This window comes from Natator depressus, chromosome 7 (genome assembly GCF_965152275.1).
Source record: "Natator depressus isolate rNatDep1 chromosome 7, rNatDep2.hap1, whole genome shotgun sequence".
Lineage (NCBI taxonomy): Eukaryota > Metazoa > Chordata > Testudines > Cheloniidae > Natator > Natator depressus.
In genome coordinates, this window is record NC_134240.1 from 123,639,690 (window position 1) to 123,667,431 (window position 27,742).

The window sequence follows — 27,742 nt, forward strand, 5'->3', positions numbered from 1 at the left end:
GGAAAAGAGGGACTTAGTTACATCAAAGTGGATGTGCAGAAACTAAGTTTTGAATATAATGCTGTTGAGAGTCCCATGCAGAATGAAAACACTTATATACGGATTTATAATGTTTATAATCCATGTAAAATTAGTTATTTTAGAATTAGAAAAACTGGTTAATGTCAAAAACCCATTCATAATTTGCAGAGACTTTAATAGTCACAATGAGCAATGCAGAAGTAAGAAAACTGACCTAAGTGGTAAATGCTTAGAACAATTTATGATATGCATCATCTGGTAATATTGACTACAGGCTCACTTACTAGATTTAATTCAGTGGGTGGATCCTTTTCCGTTCTGGTTTTGGGAATTGTGATAAATAATATAACTAGGAAATGCAGGTAGGAAATTCATAAAGAAAATGGAATGGGAAGTGATCACTTCTCTACATTTATTGAGTACCATGGCTGAGAAAATGTCAAAAACACAAAGAGTTCCTAGCTGGAATTTTTCAAAAAGTTGATTGGGGCCTTTTCAGGATTAAATGTGATGAATATTCATGTAGTAACTGTTCAAGTGATAGGGTTGCCAGCCCTCCACGATTGGCCTGGAGTCTCCTGGAATTGGCATCGAGCAATCCGAGAGATTTTAATAGGATATTTTTAGAAAATTATATTGTCATGTTGGGGAAAAAAAATCTCCCAGAATAGCTTCAATCAGAGTTGGCAACCCTATCAGGTGACAATCTAGGAGATCCTGTAACAACATAATAAAAGGAATGACTGTATAGCAGAAGCTGATCTGGGCATCTAAAACACATCAGATTGACCCCAAGTTAGAAATCCAGTTCCCTGGTGGAATGAGGATTGCAAATTATCGATCAGGGAAAGAAATAAGACATACAAGTAAGTAAAACACACAATGAATAGTAAAGACTTAATAAATTATAAAAGATGTAAGGTGGTGGCACAAAGGATTATTCAAAAGACAAAAACAGAAAGTTGGATAAATTTGTGGGAAATGGAACAAAAATTCAAAGCGTTCAGAAATATATAAGCAAATTCAAAGAACGAATGGAATTTGAAATAAAAGGAAATGTAAACCGGGGCTTTATGTAAGCAATAAAATTGAGGTCTCCAGCGTGGGAAATGCAGACATTATAGCAAAAGAATCAAAAGGTCAGTAGTCATATGAATCAAAGTAATGAGTTTTGTGAGGGGAAAAAGAAGGTTTATTGAGGAAAACGATGAACTGTTGAATGGCTGGAGAGAATGTGATGATGTGTTAAACAAAAATTGTAGTATGCAGGAGCTTATTGCAGCTGTTAGGAAAAGGAAAAATACAGCTCCAGGTAAAGAGACTACCAAGTAATAAATGCTTCAACACTTCTCAGAAGGGCATAGGAGTCCACTGTGGTCACAGAGTGATCTATGGCATAAAGAACTGCTGCCAACTGAATGGAAACAAGCCTTGGTCATACCAGTTAGGAAACCCAGCAAGGAACACACAAAAGCTAATCATGCTTATAGGCTATTGCCCTCACATTCTGCGTGGGGGAAAATCACGGCAAAAAGGGTATATGTGAGACTAGTGGAATACTTGGAGAAAAGTGATGTTATAACTGAGGTCCGAAGTGGTTTCAGAAAAGGAAGATGCACGGTTGACCATATAGTGAGGCTAGAAACAGAGGTACAAAACAGCATAAGGACTAAGAACGTTACAATAAAACAGTCTTCCTGGACTCTGAAAAAGTACTTGACATGGTAAGGAGGGAAGGCCTCCTATGTACACGAGCCAAAACTGGAATAGAAGGGAGAAATTTTTGGTGGATAAGGAACATTGTAAGTGACAGAACTACACAAGTAGTCAAAGTGGGAACAGCTTTATCAGAAACTTACAAGCTTACAAATGGAACTCCACACGGGAGTATTATCAGCCCTGCTTTGTTTTCCTTTATGCTAAATGAACTCCTGGAAAGCATGCAGATGGCAATATTTCCCTTTTCACAGACAACTGTGTTATGGGACTGAGCATAAAAGGCTCAAAGTAGTCAAAGAATAGACAAATGAGGCACTCCAGAGAGTTTCCAAGTTGGGAAATGATTGGAGATTTAAATTCTCACTTGCAAAAACTAAGGAAATGCTTTTAACCAGAAAGAAAGTTAGGGAAGACTGGCACTTATATCTTTATGGTGAAAAAATTCAGGTAGTTCAAAAGTTTATGTTCCTTGGAGTGGAATTGGATAATAAATTAACTTGAAACGGTCACATAGATAATATCATACAAAAGTGTAAAAGTAGGATGAACTTACTGAAAAGTGTAGCTGGGAACAAGTGGGGTGCAGATAAGAAGGTATTGATGATGATGTAGCGAGCGTTGATAAGACCAGTTTTAGACCACAGATGCCAAGCTTTTGGTTCAGCCTCAAAAACAACTGTTAGAAACTTGGAACAGCTTGTGGTCAAACTTCTGTGATTGGCATGTGATAACAACACCAGAATGTGTGCTGCAAAGAGCCACTGAAGGAGCACCTCTGAATTTAATGATGAAACTATTAGATTTAACCTTCTGGGCAGAGATAAAAGGGAATAATGAAAATCTAAAAGGCTATCAAATTATGTAGCCATTCTGATGGCTGAACTAATGGACATAATGTTGAAACTAACCTAGATTAGAGATATGCAACTGTAATTTTGTCATAGAATCATAGAATATCAGGGTTGGAAGGGACCTCAGGAGGTCATCTAGTCCAACCCCCTGCTCAAAGCAGGACCAATCCCCAATTAAATCATCCCAGCCAGGGCTTTGTCAAGCCTGACCTTAAAAACATCTAAGGAAGGAGATTGCTTATGCAAGCATTATGACAAGCCAAAAAGGGACTTCCGAAAGCCAATATGACATAATAAGTGAAATAATGTTCCTAACTATGGAAATAATGTAAGCAGCTATCTGTGTAATAATAGCATGGATTCTGGCACATATCAGAATACCTGGAAATGAAATAGTTGACAAAGCAGCAAACCAAGCTCTAAAAAACGAGGAGGAGGATATTAAGATGCCCTTAAGTAGACAAAAACAACAAGGAGTCTGGTGGCACTTTAAAGACTAACAGATTTATTTGAGCATAAGCTTTCGTGGGTAGAAACCTCACTTCTTCAGATGCATGGAGTGAAAGTTACAGATGCAGACATAAATATACTGACACGTGAAGAGAAGGGAGACTAACATGGCTACCCCCTGATACTTGACACCATGCAAGGCACTAAATTTAGCTGTATGGAGTGGAAATCCATCTACCTCAACAAAAAACTCACACAGATACAGACAGACATCATCTTCCTCTCCAAGTGCAAACAGATGGACATCATACCAAATGGACTGAAGGTAAAAAATCCATTGCAATCGACATACTACTCTGACTATGGTGAGAGACTGTGCCACACACTCTCAAAGAGACTGAGGAACCACCTGATCAGCATCCTGTACAGCAGACAGGAGAAGATCAAGAATGAGCTCTCAAAACTGGAGACTCTCATTCAAAACCAGCCTTCCACACAAACTTCCGCGTGGTTGGACTTTACAAAAATGAGACAAGCCATTTACAACACACACTTCACTTCTCTAAAGAGGAAAAAGGACAGTAAACTATCTAAACTCCTACATGCCACAGGGGGCTACAACAGTGATACCCTCAACTCAACTAACAATATTGTTAATCTATCCAACCACACACTTAACCTAGTGGAAGAGTCTGTCCTATCTCGGGGACTCCTATCTCTTTTTGCCCCACCACCCGCACGAACATGATACAGTTCTGTGGTGATCTGGAAGCCTACTTTCGTCATCTCCGACTTAAGGAATATTTTCAACACACCACTGAACAGTGCACTGACCCACAGGAACCCTCTTACCAACACTACAAGAAGAAGAATTTCTGCATGGACTCCTCCTGACGGTCGAAATGGCAGACTGGACTTCTACATAGAGTGCTTCCGCAGACGTGCACAAGCTGAAATTGTGAACAAACAGCATCACTTGCCCCATAACTTCAGCCGTACAGAACACAACGCCATCCACAGCCTCAGAAACAACTCTGACATTATAATCAAAGGGGCTGACAAAGGAGGTGCTGTAGTCATAATGAACAAGTCGGATTATGAACAGGAGGCTGCCAGGCAACTCTCCAACACCACATAGAATCATCATAGAATCATAGAATATCAGGGTTGGAAGGGACCTCAGGAGGTCATCTAGTCCAACCCCCTGCTCAAAGCAGGACCAATCCCCAATTAAATCATCCCAGCCAGGGCTTTGTCAAGCCTGACCTTAAAAACTTCTAAGGAAGGAGATTCTACCACCTACCTAGGTAACACATTCCAGTGTTTCACCACCCTCTTGGTGAAAAAGTTTTTCCTAATATCCAACCTAAACCTCCCCCACTGCAGCTTGAGACCATTACTCCTTGTCCTGTCATCTTCTACCACTGAGAATAGTCTAGAACCATCCTCTTTGGAACCACCTCTCAGGTAGTTGAAAGCAGCTATCAAATCCCCCCTCATTCTTCTCTTCTGCAGACTAAACAATCCCAGTTCCCTCAGCCTCTCCTCATAAGTCATGTGTTCCAGACCCCTAATCATTTTTGTTGCCCTTCGCTGGACTCTCTCCAATTTATCCACATCCTTCTTGTAGTGTGGGGCCCAAAACTGGACACAGTACTCCAGATGAGGCCTCACCAATGTCGAATAGAGGGGAACGATCACGTCCCTCGATCTGCTGGCTATGCCCCTACTTATACATCCCAAAATGCCATTGGCCTTCTTGGCAACAAGGGCACACTGCTGACTCATATCCAGCTTCTCGTCCACTGTCACCCCTAGGTCCTTTTCCGCAGAACTGCTGCCGAGCCATTCGGTCCCTAGTCTGTAGCGGTGCATTGGGTTCTTCCGTCCTAAGTGCAGGACCCTGCACTTATTCTTATTGAACCTCATCAGATTTCTTTTGGCCCAATCCTCCAATTTGTCTAGGTCCCTCTGTATCCTATCCCTGCCCTCCAGCATATCTACCACTCCTCCCAGTTTAGTATCATCCGCAAATTTGCTGAGGGTGCAATCCACGCCATCCTCCAGATCATTTATGAAGATATTGAACAAAACCGGCCCCAGGACCGACCCCTGGGGCACTCCATTTGACACCGGCTGCCAACTAGACATGGAGCCATTGATCACTACCCATTGAGCCCGACAATCTAGCCAACTTTCTACCCACCTTATAGTACATTCATCCAGCCCATACTTCTTTAACTTGCTGACAAGAATACTGTGGGAGACCGTGTCAAAAGCTTTGCTAAAGTCAAGAAACAATACATCCACTGCTTTCCCTTCATCCACAGAACCAGTAATCTCATCATAGAAGGCGATTAGATTAGTCAGGCATGACCTTCCCTTGGTGAATCCATGCTGACTGTTCCTGATCACTTTCCTCTCATGTAAGTGCTTCAGGATTGATTCTTTGAGGACCTGCTCCATGATTTTTCCGGGGACTGAGGTGAGGCTGACTGGCCTGTAGTTCCCAGGATCCTCCTCCTTCCCTTTTTTAAAGATTGGCACTACATTAGCCTTTTTCCAGTCATCCGGGACTTCCCCCGTTCGCCACGAGTTTTCAAAGATAATGGCCAATGGCTCTGCAATCACAGCCGCCAATTCCTTTAGCACTCTCGGATGCAACTCGTCCGGCCCCATGGACTTGTGCACGTCCAGCTTTTCTAAATAGTCCCTAACCACCTCTTTCTCCACTGAGGGCTGGCCATCTACTCCCCATGCTGTGATGCCCAGCGCAGCAGTCTGGGAGATGACCTTCTTCGTGAAGACAGAGGCAAAAAAAGCATTGAGTACATTAGCTTTTTCCACATCCTCTGTCACTAGGTTGCCTCCCTCATTCAGTAAGGGGCCCACACTTTCCTTGGCTTTCTTCTTGTTGCCAACATACCTGAAGAAACCCTTCTTGTTACTCTTGACATCTCATGCTAGCTGCAGCTCCAGGTGCGATTTGGCCCTCCTGATTTCATTCCTACATGCCCGAGCAATATTTTTATACTCATCCCTGGTCATATGTCCAACCTTCCACTTCTTGTAAGCTTCTTTTTTATGTTTAAGATCCGCTAGGATTTCACCATTAAGCCAAGCTGGTCGGCTGCCATATTTACTATTCTTTCGACTCATCGGGATGGTTTGTCCCTGTAACCTCAACAGGGATTCCTTGAAATACATTCACATACACATTCTACAGGCCACTATCCTCTGACCCTACTGAGGGTTACCAAAAGAAACTACACCATCTGCTTAAGAAACTCCCTGCTACAGCATGGGAACAAATCTACACAGACACACCCCCAGAGCCCCGACCAGGGGTATTCTGTCTGCTACCCAAGATCCATAAACTTGGAAACCCTGGACGCCCCATCATCTACATCAGCCACACCATCAGAGGCTTATTCACCTGCATGTCTACAAATGTGATATATGCCATCATGTGCCAGCAGTGCCCCTCTGCCATGTGCATTGGCCATACCGGACAGTCCCTACGTAAAAGAATAAATGGACACAAATCGGACATCAGGAATGGTAACACACAAAAGCCAGTGGGAGAACACTTCAATCGTCCTGGACATTCGGTAACAGATTTGAAAGTAGCTAAACTTGAACAAAAAAACTTCAGAAACAGACTTCAAAAGAGAAACAGCAGAACTAAAATTCATTTGCAAATTTAACACCATTAATTTGGGCTTGAATAGGGACTGGGAGTGGCTGGCTCATTACAGAAGCAGCTTTGCCTCTCCTGGAATTGACACCTCCTCATCTGTTGTTGGGGGTGGACTACATCCACCCTGATCGAATTGGCCCTGTCAACACTGGTTCTCCACTTGTGAGGTAACTCCCTTCTCTTCCTGTGTCAGTATAATAATGCCTGCATCTGTAAGTTTCACTCTATGCATCTGAAGAAGTGGGTTTTTTACCCACGAAAGCTTATGCCCAAATAAATCTGTTAGTCTTTAAGGTGCCACCAGACTCCTTGTTGTTTTTGTGGATACAGACTAACATGGCTACCCCCTGATACTTAAGTAGACAAGAATTTAAAAGTTTGGTCACAAAGGAGCTTGTGCAGGAATGGTCAGAACTACAGACAAAGGAAACAAAAGGATGAAAGTTCTATGATGTATGCTCAAAAACCAAAGATAATACTATACTCCACAGTCATGTTAGAAAAAGTGAAGTAGTCATCTTTAAAGTGTTAAATGTAAGTTAAACTGATTAAAAAGACCAAGGTGGGCTGTGTAATGTGTGGAAAACCAAAGAAACCTGATCGTGGTCTATGGCATTGTACACAATATGCTACGGAAAGAAAGTTTCTTTACAAAAAATTGAGTGAAATCAAAGATTTTTCCCTGTAGGGACTAGTGAGAATGTCAGAAAAATGGAATAGTACACACACACAAGGCTGGCTGTATTTCCTGACGGATCCTGGACTGAGTGAAAGAATATATATTTTAAAAAACCTTGGCTAAAAATGCATGAAGAAAATGGCGGTCATAGCCTTGTCTGATGAGGCTGTTGCACCAAAAAACAAAGACAAAAGCATGCTGGGAACCAGCTGCCTGCAAGAAGGCAGCCTGTACTGGGAAGAGTTAGTTGGGGCCAGGATTTTGCATACCATTGCTGTCTCACATCCTGCAAGGGAGAGAGCCGAGAAGTGTCAGCACTTTTGGGGGAAGGGGGTTGCAGTGGGAGCAGCAGCATCAGGAGCCCAAGTTTTCTGGAATCTCCTCTTCTCTGGGTGAGATATCGGTATTAGGGAGTGTGCTGTGGTAGGGAATGGACTAAGATCACCAACACGTTCTGCAGAGGCCTGGAGAAGCCACTTGTTCATTGTGATGATTTTCCATTCCTACCACCTTAGGCACCTGCTCTGTTTGTGACATGGGTGTTAGTATGGAAATCTGATCATAGAATCATAGAATATCAGGGTTGGAAGGGACCTCAGGAGGTCATCTAGTCCAACCCCCTGCTCAAAGCAGGACCAATCCCCAATTAAATCATCCCAGCCAGGGCTTTGTCAAGCCTGACCTTAAGAACTTCTAAGGAAGGAGATTCTACCACCTCCCTAGGTAACGCATTCCAGTGTTTCACCACCCTCCTAGTGAAAAAGTTTTTCCTAATATCCAACCTAAACCTCCACCACTGCAACTTGAGACCATTACTCCTTGTTCTGTCATCTTCTACCACTGAGAATAGTCTAGAACCATCCTCTTTGGAACCACCTCTCAGGTAGTTGAAAGCAGCTATCAAATCCCCCCTCATTCTTCTCTTCTGCAGACTAAACAATCCCAGTTCCCTCAGCCTCTCCTCATAAGTCATGTGTTCCAGACCCCTAATCATTTTTGTTGCCCTTTGCTGGACTCTCTCCAATTTTTCCACATCCTTCTTGTAGTGTGGGGTCCAAAACTGGACACAGTACTCCAGATGAGGCCTCACCAATGTCAAATAGAGGGGAACGATCACGTCCCTCGATCTGCTGGCTATGCCCCTACTTATACATCCCAAAATGCCATTGGCCTTCTTGGCAACAAGGGCACACTGTTGACTCATATCCAGCTTCTCATCCACTTTAATCCCTAGGTCCTTTTCTGCAGAACTGCTGCCTAGCCATTCGGTCCCTAGTCTGTAGCGGTGCATTGGATTCTGCCGTCCTAAGTGCAGGACCCTGCACTTATCCTTGTTGAACCTCATCAGATTTCTTTTGGCCCAATCCTCCAATTTGTCTAGGTCCCTCTGTATCCTATCCCTACCTGCCACCATATCTACCACTCCTCCTAGTTTAGTATCATCCGCAAATTTGCTGAGAGTGCAATCCACACCATCCTCCAGATCATTTATGAAGATATTGAACAAAACCAGCCCCAGGACCGACCCTTGGGGCACTCCACTTGATACCGGCTGCCATCCAGACATGGAGCCATTGATCACTACCTGTTGAGCCCGACAATCTAGCCAACTTTCTACCCACCTTATAGTGCATTCATCCAGCCCATACTTCTTTAACTTGCTGACAAGAATACTGTGGGAGACCGTGTCAAAAGCTTTACTAAAGTCAAGGAACAACACGTCCACCGCTTTCCCCTCATCCACAGAGCCAGTTATCTCGTCATAGGAGGCAATTAGATTAGTCAGGCATGACTTGCCCTTGGTGAATCCATGCTGTCTGTTCCTGATCACTTTCCTCTCCTCTAAGTGCTTCAGAATTGATTCCTTGAGGACCTGCTCCATGATTTTTCCGGGGACTGAGGTGAGGCTGACTGGCCTGTAGTTCCCAGAATCCTCCTTCTTCCCTTTTTTAACGATGGGCACTACATTAGCCTTTTTCCAGTCGTCCGGGACTTCCCCCGATTTCCATGAGTTTTCAAAGATAATGGCCAATGGCTCTGCAATCACATCCGCCAACTCCTTTAGCACTCTCGGATGCAACGCATCCAGCCCCATGGACTTGTGCACGTCCAGCTTTTCTAAATAGTCCCGAACCACTTCTTTCTCCACAGAGGGCTGGCCATCTACTCCCCATGCTGATAATCTTCCTAAAGCGAGGTGGTTTGTAGTGTGGCTACAAGTGTTTATTTTCTGTTAAAACAAAGGACTTTAACTCCAATTCTTGAATGTTCAAACAGCCGTTCCAGCTGTATCCCAATTACAACAGGCCGTATGATCTCTTCCCAAAGTAACATGATTGGGTTATTTTTAAGTAAGCTGGTTTGCTGCTGTTTGAACGTGGAGTCGGAAATCTGGGGCTGCTCTAGAATAATTCACAGCATAAAATAGGTACTTGGCCAAGAGAAGAAAAGTCTGAGTGTTAGTCCCAACTGCTAAGTCGCCCCTAGTGCTCTTTGTAAGGGCTTGGTGGTTTTTGGCTGAGTGCGCGTGTCATTAACAACCAGCTTTTGGCCAAAAGAAATAACATTTTCTCACCCAAAGACTTGTATGAGACCAGATGGCCCCGAGTGTCTGGAAGTAGGTCTTGGCAAACATGACGTTCTTGAAAGCAGGATTTTGCTAGGATTTATTCCTGATGACACATAGCTGCTGGTTTGATGTAGCCAACTCGGATTCATTTTTTCTTAGTTTCAAGTTGTGTTGAGTTATTACTCATTAAACAGACACTACGCTTGGCCTTATGTGTGACAAAGGGAAAGAGTCTCTGAGCCAAAGAGCTGACAACATTTTTAAACACCCAAGGACTGTTAAACGGGCAAATTTGATCAATTAATTTTTCTAAAGTGTGCCTGAAACTTTGTAAGAGCAGTGCTGCTTGCTGTGATGTGACCTTTCCTAGTCCTGTAGGAGTGGGAGGCTGTGACTCTGCCCTCTAAAGTCTTGCAAGACATGTTTGGGATGACAGGGAGGGATTTTTCCATTATGGAAATTTCCCCTGCTCTTCTATGTGAAATTGGCAATATTAAACTTCAGCTGGAAGGTTTAATAGCCTTGGATCGAAGGATGGGGTTACTTTACAAGTTCTCCAGCAGGTCCATTATTGTTAGGGTAACGGTGTGCTCGCTGCTTTCTACGTATCTAGGAGAACGGTTCCTGCCCTGACGAGAACACAGTCTGAAAGCGAAGAAGTGGCTGAGGGCTAGGGGAGAGGAATGCCACAGATGAGCAGGTACACACACTCACTGTAAATGCCCCTCACACCTACTGGTTGTTACTGGCTAATTGCTTGTAGGCAGCATGACAGAAGTGGGTCTAAATGAGACATTTGAATGATGGGAGAGGGGGCCTGGAGTATTAACTCAGGAAGGTCCGTTCCTTGCATGGGGTAGGATGGACGAGAGCACAGAGAGTGGTAGAGGAATCGGAGTAACAAGACTGGCCTCATGGGCAAAGCCAAGGAGTGAGGAAGGTTATGCAATAACAGACAGAATCAGTTACCAGACTGTGCTTAAGAAAACTGCGCACCAAAGTTTCACACCAGCAAGGCTTTTGGGGGAACTAGCTGCTACTCTCCTGGAGGCCATGTCTCTCTGGAGAGGAGAGGCTGTTCTTGACTTAGGCTTAAGTAATACACTGGAGTTAATTCAAGGATTAACAGTAGACCAGTCACTAAGTAACAGTGACCACAGCAGGGATGGATCCAACATACAAGGGGGAGGGAGGAAACCAAAAAGTGACACAGTGACTCGGAACTTTAGAAAGGGAGATTTCAATAAAACAAAAAGGACAGTCAAAAAAGGCACTAAAGTTAAAAATAAAGTAAAATCCTTAGCTGTGGCTTGGATGCTATTAAAAAACCAAAAACCAGTCATCTCAGAAGGCGTGTGTGCTACTGAACAAAAAGTGAACCAGGAAATCAAAGAGTGAACCAGTAGAATTAAACGGCAGGTTCAAGAGGCTGCTAATGCCAAACAAATCCTTCTACATTTGGAAGTGAACCCAAGTAAAGCTATGAAACAGGAGCATAAATTACAGTGGGCAGTGTGCCAGAGGGAAATTAGGAAGGCCAAGGTGGCTTTCAGACAGCAAGGAGCTAAATAAATGTTTCAAACTTATCAGAAGCAGGAAGCCTACAAAAGAATCCGCACAGCTGCTGGATCAGTGGGGCTAAATGGAGCAATTAAGGAAGACAAAGACATTACTGGGAGATGGAATAATTTCTTTGCAGGAGTCCTCATCACAGGGGAAATTCCATCCCCAGCCTGCCGTTTTATAAGGAAGATGAGGTTCTTGCAGAGGCGGAGATGTCAGAAGAAGGGAGGTCCTTGAAAAAGTAGTAGGTCCCCAGGCCAAAATGGTCCAGCCAAGGGTTCTGAAGGAGCCAAAGTATGAAGTGGCTAAACTGCTAACTAAAATCGGCCCCTGTTCCAGGGGCTCGGAGGGTAGCTCATGTTGAACCTGTATTTAAAAAAAGGCTCTAGGGCCAATCCAAGGAGTTGCAGACTCCTAATCCTTAGAGTTGTAGCTGGCAAACTGGCTGAACCAATCATTAAAACCAGAATAATTAAACACCTAAAAGATCATGCTACAACAGGGCCTGACAGTACAGTTTCTTCCAAGGGAAACTGCCTCTCATGAATCTGTTACAATTCTCTGATCAGGTCAGTAGAGTTGTGGGTAAGGGAGAACGACCTGACATAACGTACCTGGACTTTCAAAAGGCCTTCAACAAGGTGCTGCACAGCAGGGAAGCCAAGAAGCTAAGTCCCCATGGGGTGTTAGGGTTGTATTGTCCTGGTTCAGAAACTGGCCAGGAGACAGCAAACAAACAAAGTGGAGGAGTAAATGGTCTCTTTTCACCATGGCAAAAGGTGAATAGAGGGGGCATCAGGGTTCCATATTGTGTTGTTTAATATATTTATTAATTATCTAAATAAGGGGATGAGCAGCAAGGTAGCAGCATCTCCAGATGACACAAAGTTACTCAGGTCGGTCAAATCCAGACAAAGTTATGAGGAACTTCAGAGGGACCTGAGCAAGTTAAGGAAAAGGGAAAACACAGAGGCAAATGAAGTTCAGCATTGATAAATGCAAGTAATGCATTTATTGGAGAGAAAAATTTAAACTACTCCTACACCTTACACGGTTCTAAATTAGCTGTGTCAGTTCAGGAAAGGGGCCAGGATGTCACTGCAGACAACACAATGGAGAGCTCTGCATAGGTGCGAGCAGAAAAGCTAATGAGATGCTACGGTGCATAAGGAATGGGATGGGGAATAACACAGACAATACTATAATGCCTTTTAATTATTGGTGCAGCCTCAGCTGGATACTGTGTGCAGGACCGGTCACTCATCTGAAAACATACTGCAAAATTAGAGGGGATTCAGAGAAAGGCAACAAAAGTTATTAGGGCCCTCGGAAAACTCTTAGAAAGGAGATGAATAAACGGGGACTTCACAAAAGTTCATAAAATAAAAAGAGTGTTAGAGAGAAGATAGATTCTGTGTGTCTGATAATACAAGAACAAGGGCACAGTCAATGTAATTAACATAAAGCAAATTCAAAACTGATAAAAGGAAATACTTTTTCACATAATGTGTAATTAGTCCATGGAACTTACTGCCACCTAAAGTCATTGAGGTCACAAACTTAGCAAGATTAAAAATGAGATTGTACATTTATATGGATAATAAGAATAATCAGAGTTATAGCAGTTATACTAACCCACTTTGGAAGGGATATTACGTCTTGTACACCAGGGCTTAAGCCGATCTCTTAACTCTTAGGCCTCAGGAGGCGAGCTAATGCGGTGCGGGGAGAGGGGAAATGATCCCAAATCTGCCTAATGTGAAGTTTCTTGCACCTTCATCTAGGGCATCTGGTTCTGGCCACTCTCAGAGACAGGAGCTGGACTGGACGGACCTCAGATCTCACCTAGCCTGGCAGTTCCTGTGATGCTCTCCATATCTCTTTCCTTTGGTTTGGAGCTGGCGGGTTTCCCCGCTCAGTGTCCATTGGGGAGGGGAGTTGTCAGTGCTCAGTCCCCACTCTAGACAGTCTGTCCCAGGCTCCTACTTCATCGAGAGTGAATATTCTCTCGTTCCTCTGCTTCGGCAGGAGCTGAATGTCACTGAACCCAGATCTCCTCCAGGAGGGCACTGGGGCTTCCTACGCAGATCCCAGCACAGCATCAGACCCAGCCCTCATGCCCCACCCGTTTGAGGAAGAAGCAGTAAAAGAAGCACAAAGGCTTAACAAAACTGTCTAGATTTCATCCCCAGGAAGCGTGGATCCTGGCTGTTCCTTTCCCCTCCCTTCTTATTAGGGAGATAAGGAGGTGGCTGTAGGGCACAAGGGACTTAGCGGGTGCAGTCGGATGGGGTGCCAGCCATCCCCAGCTGGCTCAGAATGCTGCACAATAGGGACATTTCCAAAATACTCGGCTCTGCCGTTCAGCCTGTGCTGTGCAACCTTTCCCCCAGCCAGGTAATACGGCATTGCTTTCCGCTGGGGTGCAAGGGAGCCCATTCCCCCTCGTAAGTGCTTTGTTGTTTGCTTGTGTTGTTGTCTTGTGCACACAGCAGAGATGTGTGGTCCGGGGGCGAGAGGGGTAAGATGGTTACGGGTGGACCAGGGCTGGGCAGCCTGGTAATTCTCAAGGCTCAGCACATTAGAGTCCCGATATGCCTAGAGGAGAACTGACCACCCTCCCGCAGCACGCTAGTGAGTTACGTGGGCTCTGTCCATGCCCAGCGCTGGCCCAGCTTGCACCTACCCACGGGTGCTCATGATATTCAGCTTTTCCCAGTGAACCAGGTTCAGTCAAGCCTAAGGCTTCAGTTTGCCAGTGGATCACTGTGGGGTGACCTAACCCACTCCCCATCCAAGAGGGCTGTGCTCCCAGCCAGGATCAGGATCGGGGCCCAGGCCCCCTTCATCCTCACCACTGTTCAGAAGCATCAGCAGATTCCTGCCATCTGGCCAACAGTAGAGAAGGGCCCTGCAGGAGGGTCTCATTCGCCCACTGAAAGCAGGGGGAGGGAAGGGCTCCCGGGTACCTTAAACAGGCACCTTTCTCCTTCAGGCCAGGTGCGGCTTCTCTTTGTAGCTGCCTGGCCTGTTCTTTCCATGGCAGCTTAACTCAAAGGCTCTGGGAAGAAGGAAAGTGAACTGATCCCCCTGACATTGCAGCCCAAGCAAGCACAGAACCCCCGGCTTCAGGGCAGCCTGACCACCGGCTTTAGGGCAGCTTGACCACCAACCCAGGGGAGGCACAGCCTCCGACGAAGGCCTTTCCCTCAGGCCTGACTAATGCCTCTGCCTTCTCACACCCCATGAAGGGATTTAACCCCTTTGCTCCCAGCTGGGCAAGGGTTGGCACAATCGGTCACAGGTATAAAGCAAATCCAAGTGGCAGTCAGACGTCGCGGCGAGAGAGTGGGGTCCCCTGGTTATCCCCATATCCTGCGTGGCATGGATCATCGCTGCACCTGCCTGTGACCAGAGGGGTCCCTGAGTGTGCTACTGAGCACTAAGGAACCGAGACCAACGTTGCAAGTGCATTCACCCCTGGGAACCCAACGGGTGGTTACTCAGAGGTGCAGAGCACGTGCAGCAGCTGCCGGTGGGCGCTCAGCATCTCTGAAAATCCGTGCCCAGTATCTCAAGTGGGGCACTCAGACAAAGCAGCTTCTTCTGAAAACTTGGGCCCTAAAGTCAGAGTAAATTACCCAGAGTAGGAGCGAGAAAGAGACTCCCACAACTCCTGCAAGAAGTCAGCCCACTGGCAGTGGGGGCTCAGTGCAGGGGCCGGGGGAGTCTGACGCTCGGCATGTTCTGTGTGAATCGTGTCCCGTTTGACTGGGTGCTTTATCCCTCTTCCTCATCCTCTGCCTCCTGCAAGTTTTCTTAGATGGGGGCTCCAAGGCAGGGCACTGCCACAGTTCTTGTTTGTTATTTGTCCTGCTTCCAAGGTCCACTCCAAGCCGCGCCTCCCATCCAGCTCCAGGCTGGTGCTAAGAGTGTGGGGAGCTCTGGGTCAGTTTCTATACCAGCCCAGATCGCCCAGCTGTGACAGTGCTGTGCTCTCCTGCTGCCTTTCTGCAACCTTCGTGCAGCAGGTTGGAGGTATCACCTCACAGCCTGCTGGCAAAGAGCTCACTCGCGTTCTAGCCCGGAGCAGCCTGCCGCTGCTGTGGCGCTGCGTTCCCTGCCCAGGGATCTCCTGAGGAGCCCATCTGGCAGAGAGAACGCGGGCCTAGGAAGGGACATTTCGGTCCCTCAGCCTAGGGAGTCTCCCTGCTGAGGCCTGGGTGGAGACAGATGCAGGCCAGAAGCCCCTCCCAGCTGCCGGGGGATTCCATTCCTGTTCTGTTCCCTTTCGACAGGTAAATCGCACCTGGCCATCGTGCAGCGAGTGAACAATGAAGGGGAAGGAGACCCGTTCTATGAGGTGATGGGGATCGTCACGCTGGAGGATGTCATTGAAGAGATCATCAAGTCCGAGATCCTGGATGAGACAGACCTTTACAGTCAGTGTCACAGACCAGATACTGTGATGAGGGGAACCAGGATAGGGGCTGAGCTAGCTAGATTAGACAGACAGCTTGCTCAGCTTGCCCAGATAAACACAGTCAGCCTGAGCAGTCAGGAGTTAATTTCCTGAGGAGGGGAGTGTATCCGTCCTGCGCCGCCACTCCCCAGTGGGCCCTGCATGTCCTCTACAACACAGAGCACTTGTCAGGAGAATAACCAGCACAGCCTGAGACCCATCCTTGCCCTCCTGTGATTCTTGCACCTCACCTGCAGACGCTGTGTATAAGGCGCAGTCACACTGCATGTCACAGGCCCCTCTGCCTGGCGTGGTCCCTCGGCTGCACGAGAAGGGAGCGATGTAAGTGCTGATAGACTCGGCCCGGTGCTTTCACTGCACAGACTTGCAGGTATCAAGGGAAATTCCCGAGACGGGGGTGGATCTGGCTGGGGAACTGTCTCCTCAGGGCAGGGTGGGAGCTCCATTGCTTGGCTCTTTTAGAACTGGACTGGCCAAGGCACGAGACAACAGCCTGAAGGGAACAATCCGGCCCTGGCAGCTGGGCAGCGGGGATGGACTGGAGGGGACCAAACAGGTCTAGATCTTCCGGCTGGCCCCTGTGGGTCTGGAGGCTCCGATCTCAGCTGTGCAGACACCGTGGGGTTGAGCACAGTGTAAATGTCTCAGGTGTCAGCTAGGCTGGTGTCATTGGAGGTTCAGTTGTGTTCCGAGCTGACCTTTAGCGGTATTGTCCAAGGCACGTAACCTTGCCGCTCTCCACCCCTGCAGCAGACAACCGAAAGAAGGAGAGGGCGCTGCACCAAGGCAGGAAGCCACACGACTTCTCCATCTTCAGGCTCTCAGACAGTGAGATGAAGGTGAAGATCTCCCCTCAGCTGCTGCTGGCCGTGCACCGCTTCATGGCATCAGGTACCAGCTCCCCCTTGTGCTTCGTGGACAGATGCCCAACACCCCCGAGTACAAGCGCCTGGGGGCTCCCAGGACCCTCCCCACAGCACTGCCAGCTCTCCACACCCAGGGTCTTGTGCTCCGCTGTCTCTTGGATTTCATCCACTTCCTTCCCCCCCAAGGAGGGGGTTCCCCTTTCACCTCCTTCCTGGGGACTTGAACCCATGGGGCCCACAGACTCCCCAGCTCAGGGGTGTTGGATCTGGCTCCCAGTCCTGGCCCAGAGCACCATGGGGGGACACTGTGCTGTGGAAGGCCCCATCACCTGAGTGAGATGCCAAACCAAGGCCCCCCTCTCCCCTGTCCCTGGTCATCTGCCTGGGTGAAGTTAGGATCCCCGAGCGCTTTGCCAGCAGCGTCAGGGGGAACGCTAGCATCCCGGCCAGCGTCTCCTGACTGGGCGGAGTGAGCACACACACGGGGGGCCTGCACAGCCCTGCTCTGCTGGGCTCTCCCACGCGTAAAGGGCCTTGGGGTAGGTGGAGTCCATCTCCTCTCTTCCCCCCTAGAAATCGAACCCTTCAAATCTCCCTGCCTCTCGGAGAAGATCCTGCTGAGGCTCCTCAAACACCCCAACGTCATCCAGGAGCTGAAGTATGACCATAAAAACAAGCGGGCCATGGAGCACTGTCTCTACCAGTGCAACCGGCCAGTGGACTACTTCGTCCTCATCCTGCAGGTGAGTCCAGGGCACTGGCCCCCGCAGGACTCTTCCCCACGTCAGGCAGCACCAGGTGAGCCCCCAGGGGCCGTTCCTCAGTGGCTCAGGCCAGGTCGTTCAAAGGAAAGAGCCTTGGGTTTTCCTCCCAGGGTGGGTCCGAGGTGGTGACTCCAATGAGGGCTGGCCTGAGATGCAGTGAAGTGAGCCTGGGTCTAGGAGCCACCACTCGTACGTGCTCATGGCCAGCTCTGACAGGCTTGCCCCGTGGTGTTTAACCTCCAGGCCTTGGTTCCTCTGTCTGTGAAATGGGCCTGCGAGTTCCCCAGCTCGCAGATGGGGGGTGAGTCTGAAGAAGTGAATCTGGCAAAGTACTTCGAGGTTACGAAGTGCTTCGAGGTGAGCTCTCCTTGCTCAGCAGTAATGATCTGGGGGATGTTTCTCATTCCCCAAGTGACCGTGCTGCCCCGCAGCTAGAAAGAGCCCAGGGGCTAAAAATGCAGGGAACCTCACTGACCCTGAGTGTCTAATAAAGTTATTGCCCTTCAGCCAGGCTCCCTGCAGGCAAACGCTGAGGAAGCTTCCCCACATTCTCCCTAACAAACAGCTCTGCCAGTGCCCCTCAATCCTGACTCACAGCCCCCCGTCACTCCAGGCCTGGACTCCCCACACCACACACACCCAGCTCCCCACAGGTCCCTCAACCCTGACCTCCAGCCCCCCATCACTCCAGGCCTGGGCTGCCCCCGCACACACACCCAGCTCCCCACAGGTCCCTCAACCCTGACCTCCAGCCCCCCATCACTCCAGGCCTGGGCTGCCCCCTCACACACACCCAGCTCCCCACCTGTCCCCCGGTCCTGACCCACAGCCCCCCGACACTCCAGGCCTGGACTCCCCACACCACACACACCCAGCTCCCCACAGGTCCCTCAACCCTGACCTCCAGCCCCCCATCACTCCAGGCCTGGGCTGCCCCCGCACACACACCCAGCTCCCCACAGGTCCCTCAACCCCGACCTCCAGCCCCCCATCACTCCAGGCCTGGGCTGCCCCCTCACACACACCCAGCTCCCCACAGGCCCCTCAGTCCTGACCCACAGCCCCCCGTCATTCCAAGCCTGTGCTCCCCCCTCACAAACACCCAGCTCCCGCAGTCCTGACTTGCAGCCCCCACCCCCACCCCGTCACTCCAGGCCTGGGCTCCCCCCACCACACACACCCAGCTCCCCACAGGTTCCTTAACCCTGGGCTGCAGCCCTCCACCCCGTCACTCCTGGCCCGGGCTCCCCACACGCACAGCCCCCCATGCCCATCAGAACTGACCTGGGTTTATGCTGTGGACACAGAACCAGTTGCAGCCTTGAGGACATTTTTGGCCTTTGCTGTTTCTAAGCTGTGCTCTGACCCCCCTTTGCCTACAGGACCCACCCAGCCCTGCGAGGGGTGGGGGGGCAGGGGGCGAAGTGGGGGTGACACTGAGCACTGTTACCTCCTTGCAGGGCAAAGTGGAAGTGGAGATTGGCAAGGAAGGGCTGCGGTTTGAGAACGGAGCGTTCACCTACTATGGCGTCCCAGCCATCACGGCTGTCGTCTGCTCAGGTAAAGCCAGCGCTGGCCAGTCCTCAGCCTGGAGGGGCCACTGGAGAACAGGCTGCAGAGAGTAACCCAGCCCTGGCCCCAGGGGATGGTGGCTGAGCAGACAGGGCTGGGGCAGCAGTGGTCGGGGCCGGGGGGCAGGGTGCTGTCCCGGTTCAGTGGGGTTTCAGGCAACGTGAGGAGTCTCTCACTTGGCCCCGCAGCCAAGCACAGGCCTCGGCCTCTGGTCAGGGCTTCCCTCGCTGGCTGGGAAAAGCAGGCGCTCGCACCCTCACGGGTGCATGGGGGGGACGGGAGCTGGCCGTGTGCACGCCGACCTTGCGGCCGCGCAGTGAGACAGCCCCCAGGCCTGCACAGGGCCAGCTCTGCATGGAGGCAGGTGGGGGGTGCAGGAGCTGTGCAGCAGGCGAGCCCCTTCCAGTGAGAAGAGGGAGGCCATGCCCAGGTGTGGGGGGAAGCCCTCAAGCAAAGGGAGTGCTACTCAGGTGATTGGCAGCAGGCACGGCCTCTCCCACCCCTGTTCCCAGGGGAACATCTCTCCTCCCTGGGGTGGCGTGGGATTGGCTCCTGTGCAATTCACTCTTTCCCACCTGTGATTTCAGATAACGATGTGCAGAAAGTGAGCAGCCTGGCCGGATCCTCCTTCCTGCGTAGGTACCTGCCACGCCCGCCCCTCTGCCACCGCGTGTGCTTGTGTGTACGGCCAGAGCAGTGTCCCCACAGCGGGCGAGCAGCAAACCCCCGGGCTCGCTCCCCACCGGTGCAGTGGCCAGGCTGGCGTGAGCCATCTGCTAGCAGAGTCTGGCTTGGCACACACCCTGGGCAGAGCCATGTTCTGCTTGGCCAGAGCCTCGTCACCGCACACCAAACCAAGCCAATCCCTCACCCCAGGACCAGGAGGGGGCCCAAACTGCGGAAGAAGAGCAGAGGCGGCTGGGGCTGGGATGCAGCGAGCTGGCTAGTGGAGGAAAAGCCGCTGTTCTGAGCTGCTCCACCTGTGCTGTGGCCCAGCCCCTCGCTCACTTTAGCTCCTTTTCTACTGGAAAAATCGAAGGTGGGAATTTCCAGTATTTCAAGCCTAGCTTTTCCTAAAGAAAGCGAACTGGAAGTGAGCCTGGGCCCAGAGCTTCAGGGGATGGGGAGAGTAGGCTGGGGTAAATCGGACAGGAGGCCTTAAAATCAAGGAAAAGGTTGGAAAAATTTGAGACATATGTTCAAAATAGCAGGGAAAGTGTACGTGCAACCCCAGCGGTTTCCTCTCACCCTTTCTCAGAGTGGAATGAGACGTTGTATCCCCCACCCCCCAATTAACCCAGTTTTGAGCATTAGAAAAAAACAATTTTAATGTAAAATGGGTGAGACACCCCAGTCTACACAATGAGCCAGGCCCGAGTGAGCATTGGTGGGATAGGGGAACTGTTAGATGAGCAAGGGCCCAAGGCCGGAGTTGTGTATAGCTCCTAACGCACCGGGCATGGCCGTATGGCTATTAGGTCAGGTTGGGAAATAATTATTTATTGCAGGATTTTTAAAATGTTTTTACACAAATGTCATATGAACGTTTATTGTTTTACATAAAAAAAACCCCTGACAATTTGTTTTTTTTTAAAGTTCCTGGTAACAATTTTCTGTTTTTCAAACCCCAAAACTTTTACCAAAACCAGAAATGTTTATCAAAAAATGTTTTGTGAGTGTTGTCAAAGAACTGGGGAAATTCTACCAGAACTAAAGCTTTTGTGGAAAATTTTCATTTTTGTCAAAAAGCCATTTTTTGTCCCCCCCAAATATAGTTTAAATGAAAAAATCTGCACAGCTCTATTGCCCTAGTTCCACATCAAGGCCCCAACCCTCGGCACTGCGTTAGCGTCTGCAGGACCGGGCCTGTCTCTGGCCATCCACAGGGGCACTGTGGGAATGATGCCAGAGTACCAAGCGTGCAGGCGTTTTGTGCCACCTTTGGGCAGAAATCTCCCCTGCTCAGCCCAAGCGGGGCCTTTTGGGGCAAGTTTTAAATCCCTTTTGCCAAGCTCTCTGGCTGGGGGGAGGAGCTGTTTTTCACACTTTAAAGAGCTGTTCCTGCCCTGCCCTGGGCTTAGCTTTGAACATCTGGAAGTGCCTCAGGGCCCGATCCTGGAGCTTTGCCATTGGCTACTATAGCAGCTGGGGCCATGTTATTGTTATTATTTGTGCTGCAGAAGCACCAAGACAGTCTCAGCCCCAGAGAACGTACCGTCCGAGGCTTCAGTCGTGTAGCTGGAATGGAGCGGGTAGACCCGGCACCACCACAGAGCCCTATCAGCTTTGGAGGGGCTCCGTACAGCTGCAGGGCACTGCCCAAACAGACAAAGACACAGTGCAGCAGGGGGACAAGGCAAACAAACAGAAGGGAGAAAATGGCAGTGACGACAGTGAGGTTTTGTATGATCCATTTAGGTCTCGGTTCACCACCTTGAGGCTGTACCGAATGTGGGTCCCACACAGATGTGGGCTCGCGTGTGAACAAAGGCCAGTCTGAAATGGCACAGGTGGTTCAATTTACCTAGCAGCTGCTCAGGCGAACGTGTGCATGCAGTCAAGTGAGAAAAACCTAGAACCCTCCCCGACCTTCGCTGCCTACAGCTACTGACCCGTTCTGGCTTCGCACTGGCCTACACTGGGAAGTTACGTCCTCGCAGCTCCGTCTCTCAGGAGTGTGAAAAGTCCACACCCCTAAGAGACGCAGCTGTGCTGACCTAATGCCCAGCGTAGACAGCGCTAGGTCGAGGGAAGAATTCTTCTGTCAGCCTGGCTACCACCTCTCGGGGAGGTGGATTACCTGCGCCAGCAGGAGAATCCCTCCCGTTGGCACAAGTCATGTCACTGCCGCTGGGGCAGTTTTAAGTGTAGACATACCTTTAGTCAGACTAGAAGAACTTTCAGCATCTAATTGGCGTGTTCCTATTATTAATCATTACTCCCCATCCAGCTCCTTGGCTGTGTACTGTGATGCCCCCGTCCTGCTGATTTTATAATCTGAGCCCCCGATTCTGAATCCTGTTCCAACAACTAAAGCCCTCTGCCTGGGCTGAGCCCAGTGGGGCCCACGGAGATCTGCCTACATAGGCCCAATTGTGGGATCGAAGCCCAAATTCGTACCCAACCCCAGCGGGGAGGAGCAGATGGGGGGGAAGAGAGAGCGCTCATGGGGGGAAGTGGTGAACTATTCCCAGGGAGGCCAGACGGTTGGGAGTTTGTTAGGATCAGGTATTTCTTACTGGATACTCTGACTTTAATTTAAAAAGCAGTGAGGCTTGTGTTGATGATTTAAATCCTCTCCTTGGATGATCATCAGGCATTCTCCCCCCTCTCACGGCTTTCTGCGCCACATTCCACTTGGACGATGAAATAAACAGGTTAATCTCACTTTGTGGCTCTCCAGCATCAACTTAAAGCTCCAGCCCTGCAAGCACTTAGGCACACGCACTCCCATGAGTGGGATGCACAACTCCATGCGTGTGTTGGCAGCGATGGGGGCCAAGGCTGCCATGTTTGGGCTGCAAAACCTGCAGGGAGGGGAAAATCATGAGAATTATTTCTAAGGCACCTCAATCCACCTGACACCCCCTCCTCCCAGGTGTGCACCCTCAATCACGTGTGTGCTCTTAGCGCCACCTGGTGCCCCTCTCAGGGGCTGTGCCTGGGTCAGCTATATATGCATGATGGCCATTTATTGACTCCAATATTTCCCTTTTCCCATGAATGTGAACCTGACCTTGTGCAATGAGACATTTATTCTCATGTGACCACACGGTGAAATTTCATCACAAGGGCATGTTCCACTGACATACCACTCACATCCAAACTATAGGTCTTATGAGGGGGCACATAGGTGTTGGCCAGGCCTTGAATTTCACCCACAGGATATTTACTTTGATCATTCATTGTTTTCCCTTTTTCCCCCCACTTGAAGAGTAATCCAGTGAAAAACACGTGTGATCTTATTGTTACTATTGGAAATTTAAAAAGTAACATTTACTGATTAATGATTAAACCTTTGTTATATCACTACTATGGAACCACGTAACCTTTGTTACAGCACACCAGAGATGAGCATGAGGCATTAGAGACAGAAATGATCTGGAAAAAGGGGTAAACAGAGAGGTGGCAAGATTTGCAGATGATACAAAATTACTAAAGAGAGTTAAGACCCAGGCAGTCTGCAAAGAGCTACAAAAGGATCTCTCAAAACTGGGTGACTGGGCAACAAAATGGCAGATGAAACTTAATGTTGATAAGTGCAAAGTAATGCACATTGGAAAACATAATTACAACTATACATATAAAATGATGGGGGTCTAAATTAGCCGTTACCACTCAAGAAAGATCTTGGAGTCATTGTGGAGTGTTCTCTGAAAACATCCACTCGATGTGCAGCAGCACTCAAAAAAGCAAACAGAATGCTGGGAATAGTTAAGAAAGGGATAAGATAATAGGACAGAAAATATCATGTTGCCTCTATATAAATCCATGGTACACCCACATCTTGAATACTGCGTGCAGATGTGGTCACCGCATCTCAAAAAAGATATACTGGAATTTGAAAAGGTTCAGAAAAGGGCAACGAAAATGATTAGGGGTATGGAACGGCTTCTGTATGAGGAGTGATTAATAAGACTGGACTTTTCAGTTTGGAAGAGAGACAGCTAAGAGGAGATATGATTGAGGTCTATAAAATCATGACTGGTGTAGAGAAAGTAGATAAGGATGTGTTGTTTACTACTTCTCATAACACAAGAACTAGGGGTCACCAAATGAAATTAATAGGCAGCAGGTTTAAAACAAATAAAAAGTAGTATTTCTTCACACAATGCACAGTCAACCTGTGGAACTCCTTGCCAGAGGATGTTGTGAAGGCCAAAACCGTAACAGGGTTCAAAAAAGAACTAGATAAATTCATGGAGAATAGGTCCATCAATGGCTATTAGCCAGGATGGGCAGGGATGGTGTCCCTAGCCTCTGTTTGCCAGAATCTGGGAATGAGCAACAGGGGATGGATCACTTGAGGATTCCCTGTTCATTCCCTGTGGGGTGCCTGGCACTGGCCACTGTCAGAAGTCAGGATACTGGGCTAGATGGACCTTTGGTCTGACCCAGTAGGGCCATTCTTATGTTCTTATATTCTAAAGGTGATAGTCCCTGCCCTGACACCATACGGGCTGAGTTAGATCTGATATAACAGGTAGATGGAGAGGAGGGGGCTCACAGACCAGGGTATGGGCAATCATGCCAAGTGGTCAGAGCAAGAGTCAGTAACCAGGAAGTGGAGTCAGAGGTCAGGAATCAGAACTGAGAGTCAGAACCTGGTTACCTGGAGCAAAGCAAGACTGGGAACAAGTAGACACAAGAGCTATCACAGCCATGGGAAAATGCTTTGAGCAGCCACAGAATTGCTGCTGGGCTTAAAACCAGTCTGCCACTCACCCTCACCAAACAGTGTAGCCAATCAGGCAGCCAATACAGGCCAGCTGTGCTTGTTAGCTTGCCCATCAGCTGGCCCTGATTCCTGACTGGTGGTGTCACATGAAGACTTGAGGTGGGTGTTTTTGAAAGTGCTGCATTGTATTAGTGCATCTTGCAATCCTTGACTTTTGCTAGGTTTGTCATTCCAAGGGTGAGGTGAGTGGGGTTACTGCTGTGAGGAGTGTGAACAAGGTGGGTTTGGAAAAGGGAGGCAACCAGGTGGCAAACTTTCCAGCTTTTTATCTTCAAGGCACTTTACAAACAAACATTCATCAGTCACAGCAGAATGAGAAACCTGATAGTTCCTACAGCAAAGTTAACATGGCCCCTTGCATGTGCATATACAGACAGACTTGTCCCTGGAGAGCGAGTGTCATGTACTGGTTAGAGCAGGCGTCTGGCAGTCAGGACGCCTGAGTTCTGTAAGTGATTTGGGAAAGGAGTGTGATGCAGTGGTGAGAACCAGGGGGCTGGGAGTCAGGACGTCTGGGCTGGAGCCCTGACTCTGGGAGCAGTGCTGCCTGGCAGTTAGAGCAGTGAACAGGGAGTCAGAAGACACCTACTGCCTTGTTTGTAACCTTAAGTAAATCACTTACGTTCGTTGTGCCCGTTTCCGGCGTACGGCTGCTGCAGTGACCAGTTAGTCAGTGTTTCTGAACAGCTGTGAGCCCTAGGTTAAAAGCAAAGCGTGGCTAGTAGTGGAGACGTAATGCCTGACACAGAGAGCGGCTCCACGCGGTTAGTGACCAGCTGCAGGAGGTTGCGCCTGGGGCCTTGAACCCGGCTGATACGGAACCAACAGGAAATGCTGGCCTAGGAATTGCCATAGGGAAAAAAAAAAAAACTGTAAAGAAAAGGTGAAGCGATAGCTCATTTGCCCTGAATACGGCTTCCCTGCCTGATCCAGGCCAGGAGGGCAGGTTCATGCTCAGCAGTGCACAGACTTCAAAACAACACTCAGCCCCTTGAGGAAGGAACAGCCAGCCCTGCCCATCTCTGTGCAGCCTTGGGCACAGCGCTGCAGAAACAGCCTTGGCAGGGTATGACTTTGGGGAGTTTCTGTGAGCAGCTCCATGCAGGGCCCCTGCACGTATCCCCCAATGCTTCCGTGCACAGAGCTGCCTGCAGAATCAGGGTCTGAATCCTCAAGTACTTCCCTCATTAAGTCGCTCCTGATGCAGGATCTGTTTTGTTTCTTCAGGGAGATGTTACGTTAGTGTAACTGTGTGTCTGTACAGCACGCCCCCCACCCCTCGTCCATGGCTCTGCTACATCAGGACATGGAGAAGGAAACCCATCCTCTTGATACATGTACACACAGGGCCAGATCCATGGCTGGTGTAAACTGGAGCCACTCCATTGCAGTCAAAGTGTCTATGCTGGCTTGCACCAGCTGGCTCGTTAGCTGACCTCTGTCATGTTTGAATCCATTAGATCTGTGACCTTAGAAAGCGACTCTCTTCTGTTCTTTAGGCCTTTTGTCTTCATGGGGATGCTTTGCCTGTTAACACAAATGTGGTTATCCTGGTGCAGTTCGTGAACTTTTGTCCTCCCTTGGCTTCTGTGATTGTCTTCTCCCGGTTATCCTCCTACCTCACTAATGGCCCCTTCAGCAGATCCTCTTCATCTGCCCTCCAGCTTTCTGTGGGGGCTCCATAGGGCTCTGTCCTTGATCCCCTCCACCTTGTCTCTGGGTAATCTCATAGAATCATAGAATATCAGGGTTGGAAGGGACCTCAGGAGGTCATCTAGTCCAACCCCCTGCTCAAAGCAGGACCAATCCCCAACTAAATCATCCCAGCCAGGGCTTTGTCAAGCCTGACCTTAAAAACTTCCAAGGAAGGAGATTCCACCACCTCCCTAGGTAACGCATTCCAGTGTTTCACCACCCTCCTAGTCAAAAAGTTTTTCCTAATATCCAACCTAAACCTCCCCCACTGCAACTTGAGACCATTACTCCTCGTTCTGTCATCTGCTACCACTGAGAACAGTCTAGAGCCATCCTCTTTGGAGCCCCCTTTCAGGTAGTTGAAGGCAGCTATCAAATCCCCCCTCATTCTTCTCTTCTGCAGACTAAACAATCCCAGTTCCCTCAGCCTCTCCTCATAAGTCATGTGTTCCAGACCCCTAATCATTTTTGTTGCCCTTCGCTGGACTCTCTCCAATTTATCCACATCCTTCTTGTAGTGTGGGGCCCAAAACTGGACACAGTACTCCAGATGAGGCCTCACCAATGTCGAATAGAGGGGAACGATCACGTCCCTCGATCTGCTGGCTATGCCCCTACTTATACATCCCAAAATGCCATTGGCCTTCTTGGCAACAAGGGCACACTGCTGACTCATATCCAGCTTTTCATCCACTGTAACCCCTAGGTCCTTTTCTGCAGAACTGCTGCCTAGCCATTCGGTCCCGAGTCTGTAGCTGTGCGTTGGGTTCTTCCATCCTAAGTGCAGGACCCTGCACTTATCCTTATTGAACCTCATCAGATTTCTTTTGGCCCAATCCTCCAATTTGTCTAGGTCCCTCTGTATCCTATCCCTGCCCTCCAGCATATCTACCACTCCTCCCAGTTTAGTATCATCCGCAAATTTGCTGAGAGTGCAATCCACACTATCCTCCAGATCATTTATGAAGATATTGAACAAAACCGGCCCCAGGACCGACTCCACTTGACACCGGCTGCCAACTAGACATGGAGCCATTGATCACTACCCATTGAGCCCGACAATCTAGCCAACTTTCTACCCACCTTATAGTGCATTCATCCAGCCCATACTTCTTTAACTTGCTGACAAGAATACTGTGGGAGACCGTGTCAAAAGCTTTGCTAAAGTCAAGAAACAATACATCCACTGCTTTCCCTTCATCCACAGAATCAGTAATCTCATCATAGAAGGTGATTAGATTAGTCAGGCATGACCTACCCTTGGTGAATCCATGCTGACTGTTCCTGATCACTTTCCTCTCGTGTAAGTGCTTCAGGATTGATTCCTTGAGGACCTGCTCCATGATTTTTCC

The 27,742-nt window shown here is 48.9% G+C and overlaps 1 protein-coding gene across 1 annotated transcript in view; it reads left to right on the plus strand.

Moving 5' to 3' along the window:
• The window catches only part of CNNM1 (cyclin and CBS domain divalent metal cation transport mediator 1), a 74,456-nt gene that overhangs the window by 21,105 nt on the left and 25,609 nt on the right, over nucleotides 1-27,742 (plus strand). The window contains exons 2-6 of the mRNA XM_074959660.1: nucleotides 15,851-15,994; nucleotides 16,786-16,926; nucleotides 17,475-17,644; nucleotides 19,126-19,225; nucleotides 19,825-19,872. Coding sequence (XP_074815761.1) covers nucleotides 15,851-15,994; nucleotides 16,786-16,926; nucleotides 17,475-17,644; nucleotides 19,126-19,225; nucleotides 19,825-19,872 — 603 coding nt within the window. The remainder of the gene's footprint in view (nucleotides 1-15,850; nucleotides 15,995-16,785; nucleotides 16,927-17,474; nucleotides 17,645-19,125; nucleotides 19,226-19,824; nucleotides 19,873-27,742) is intronic.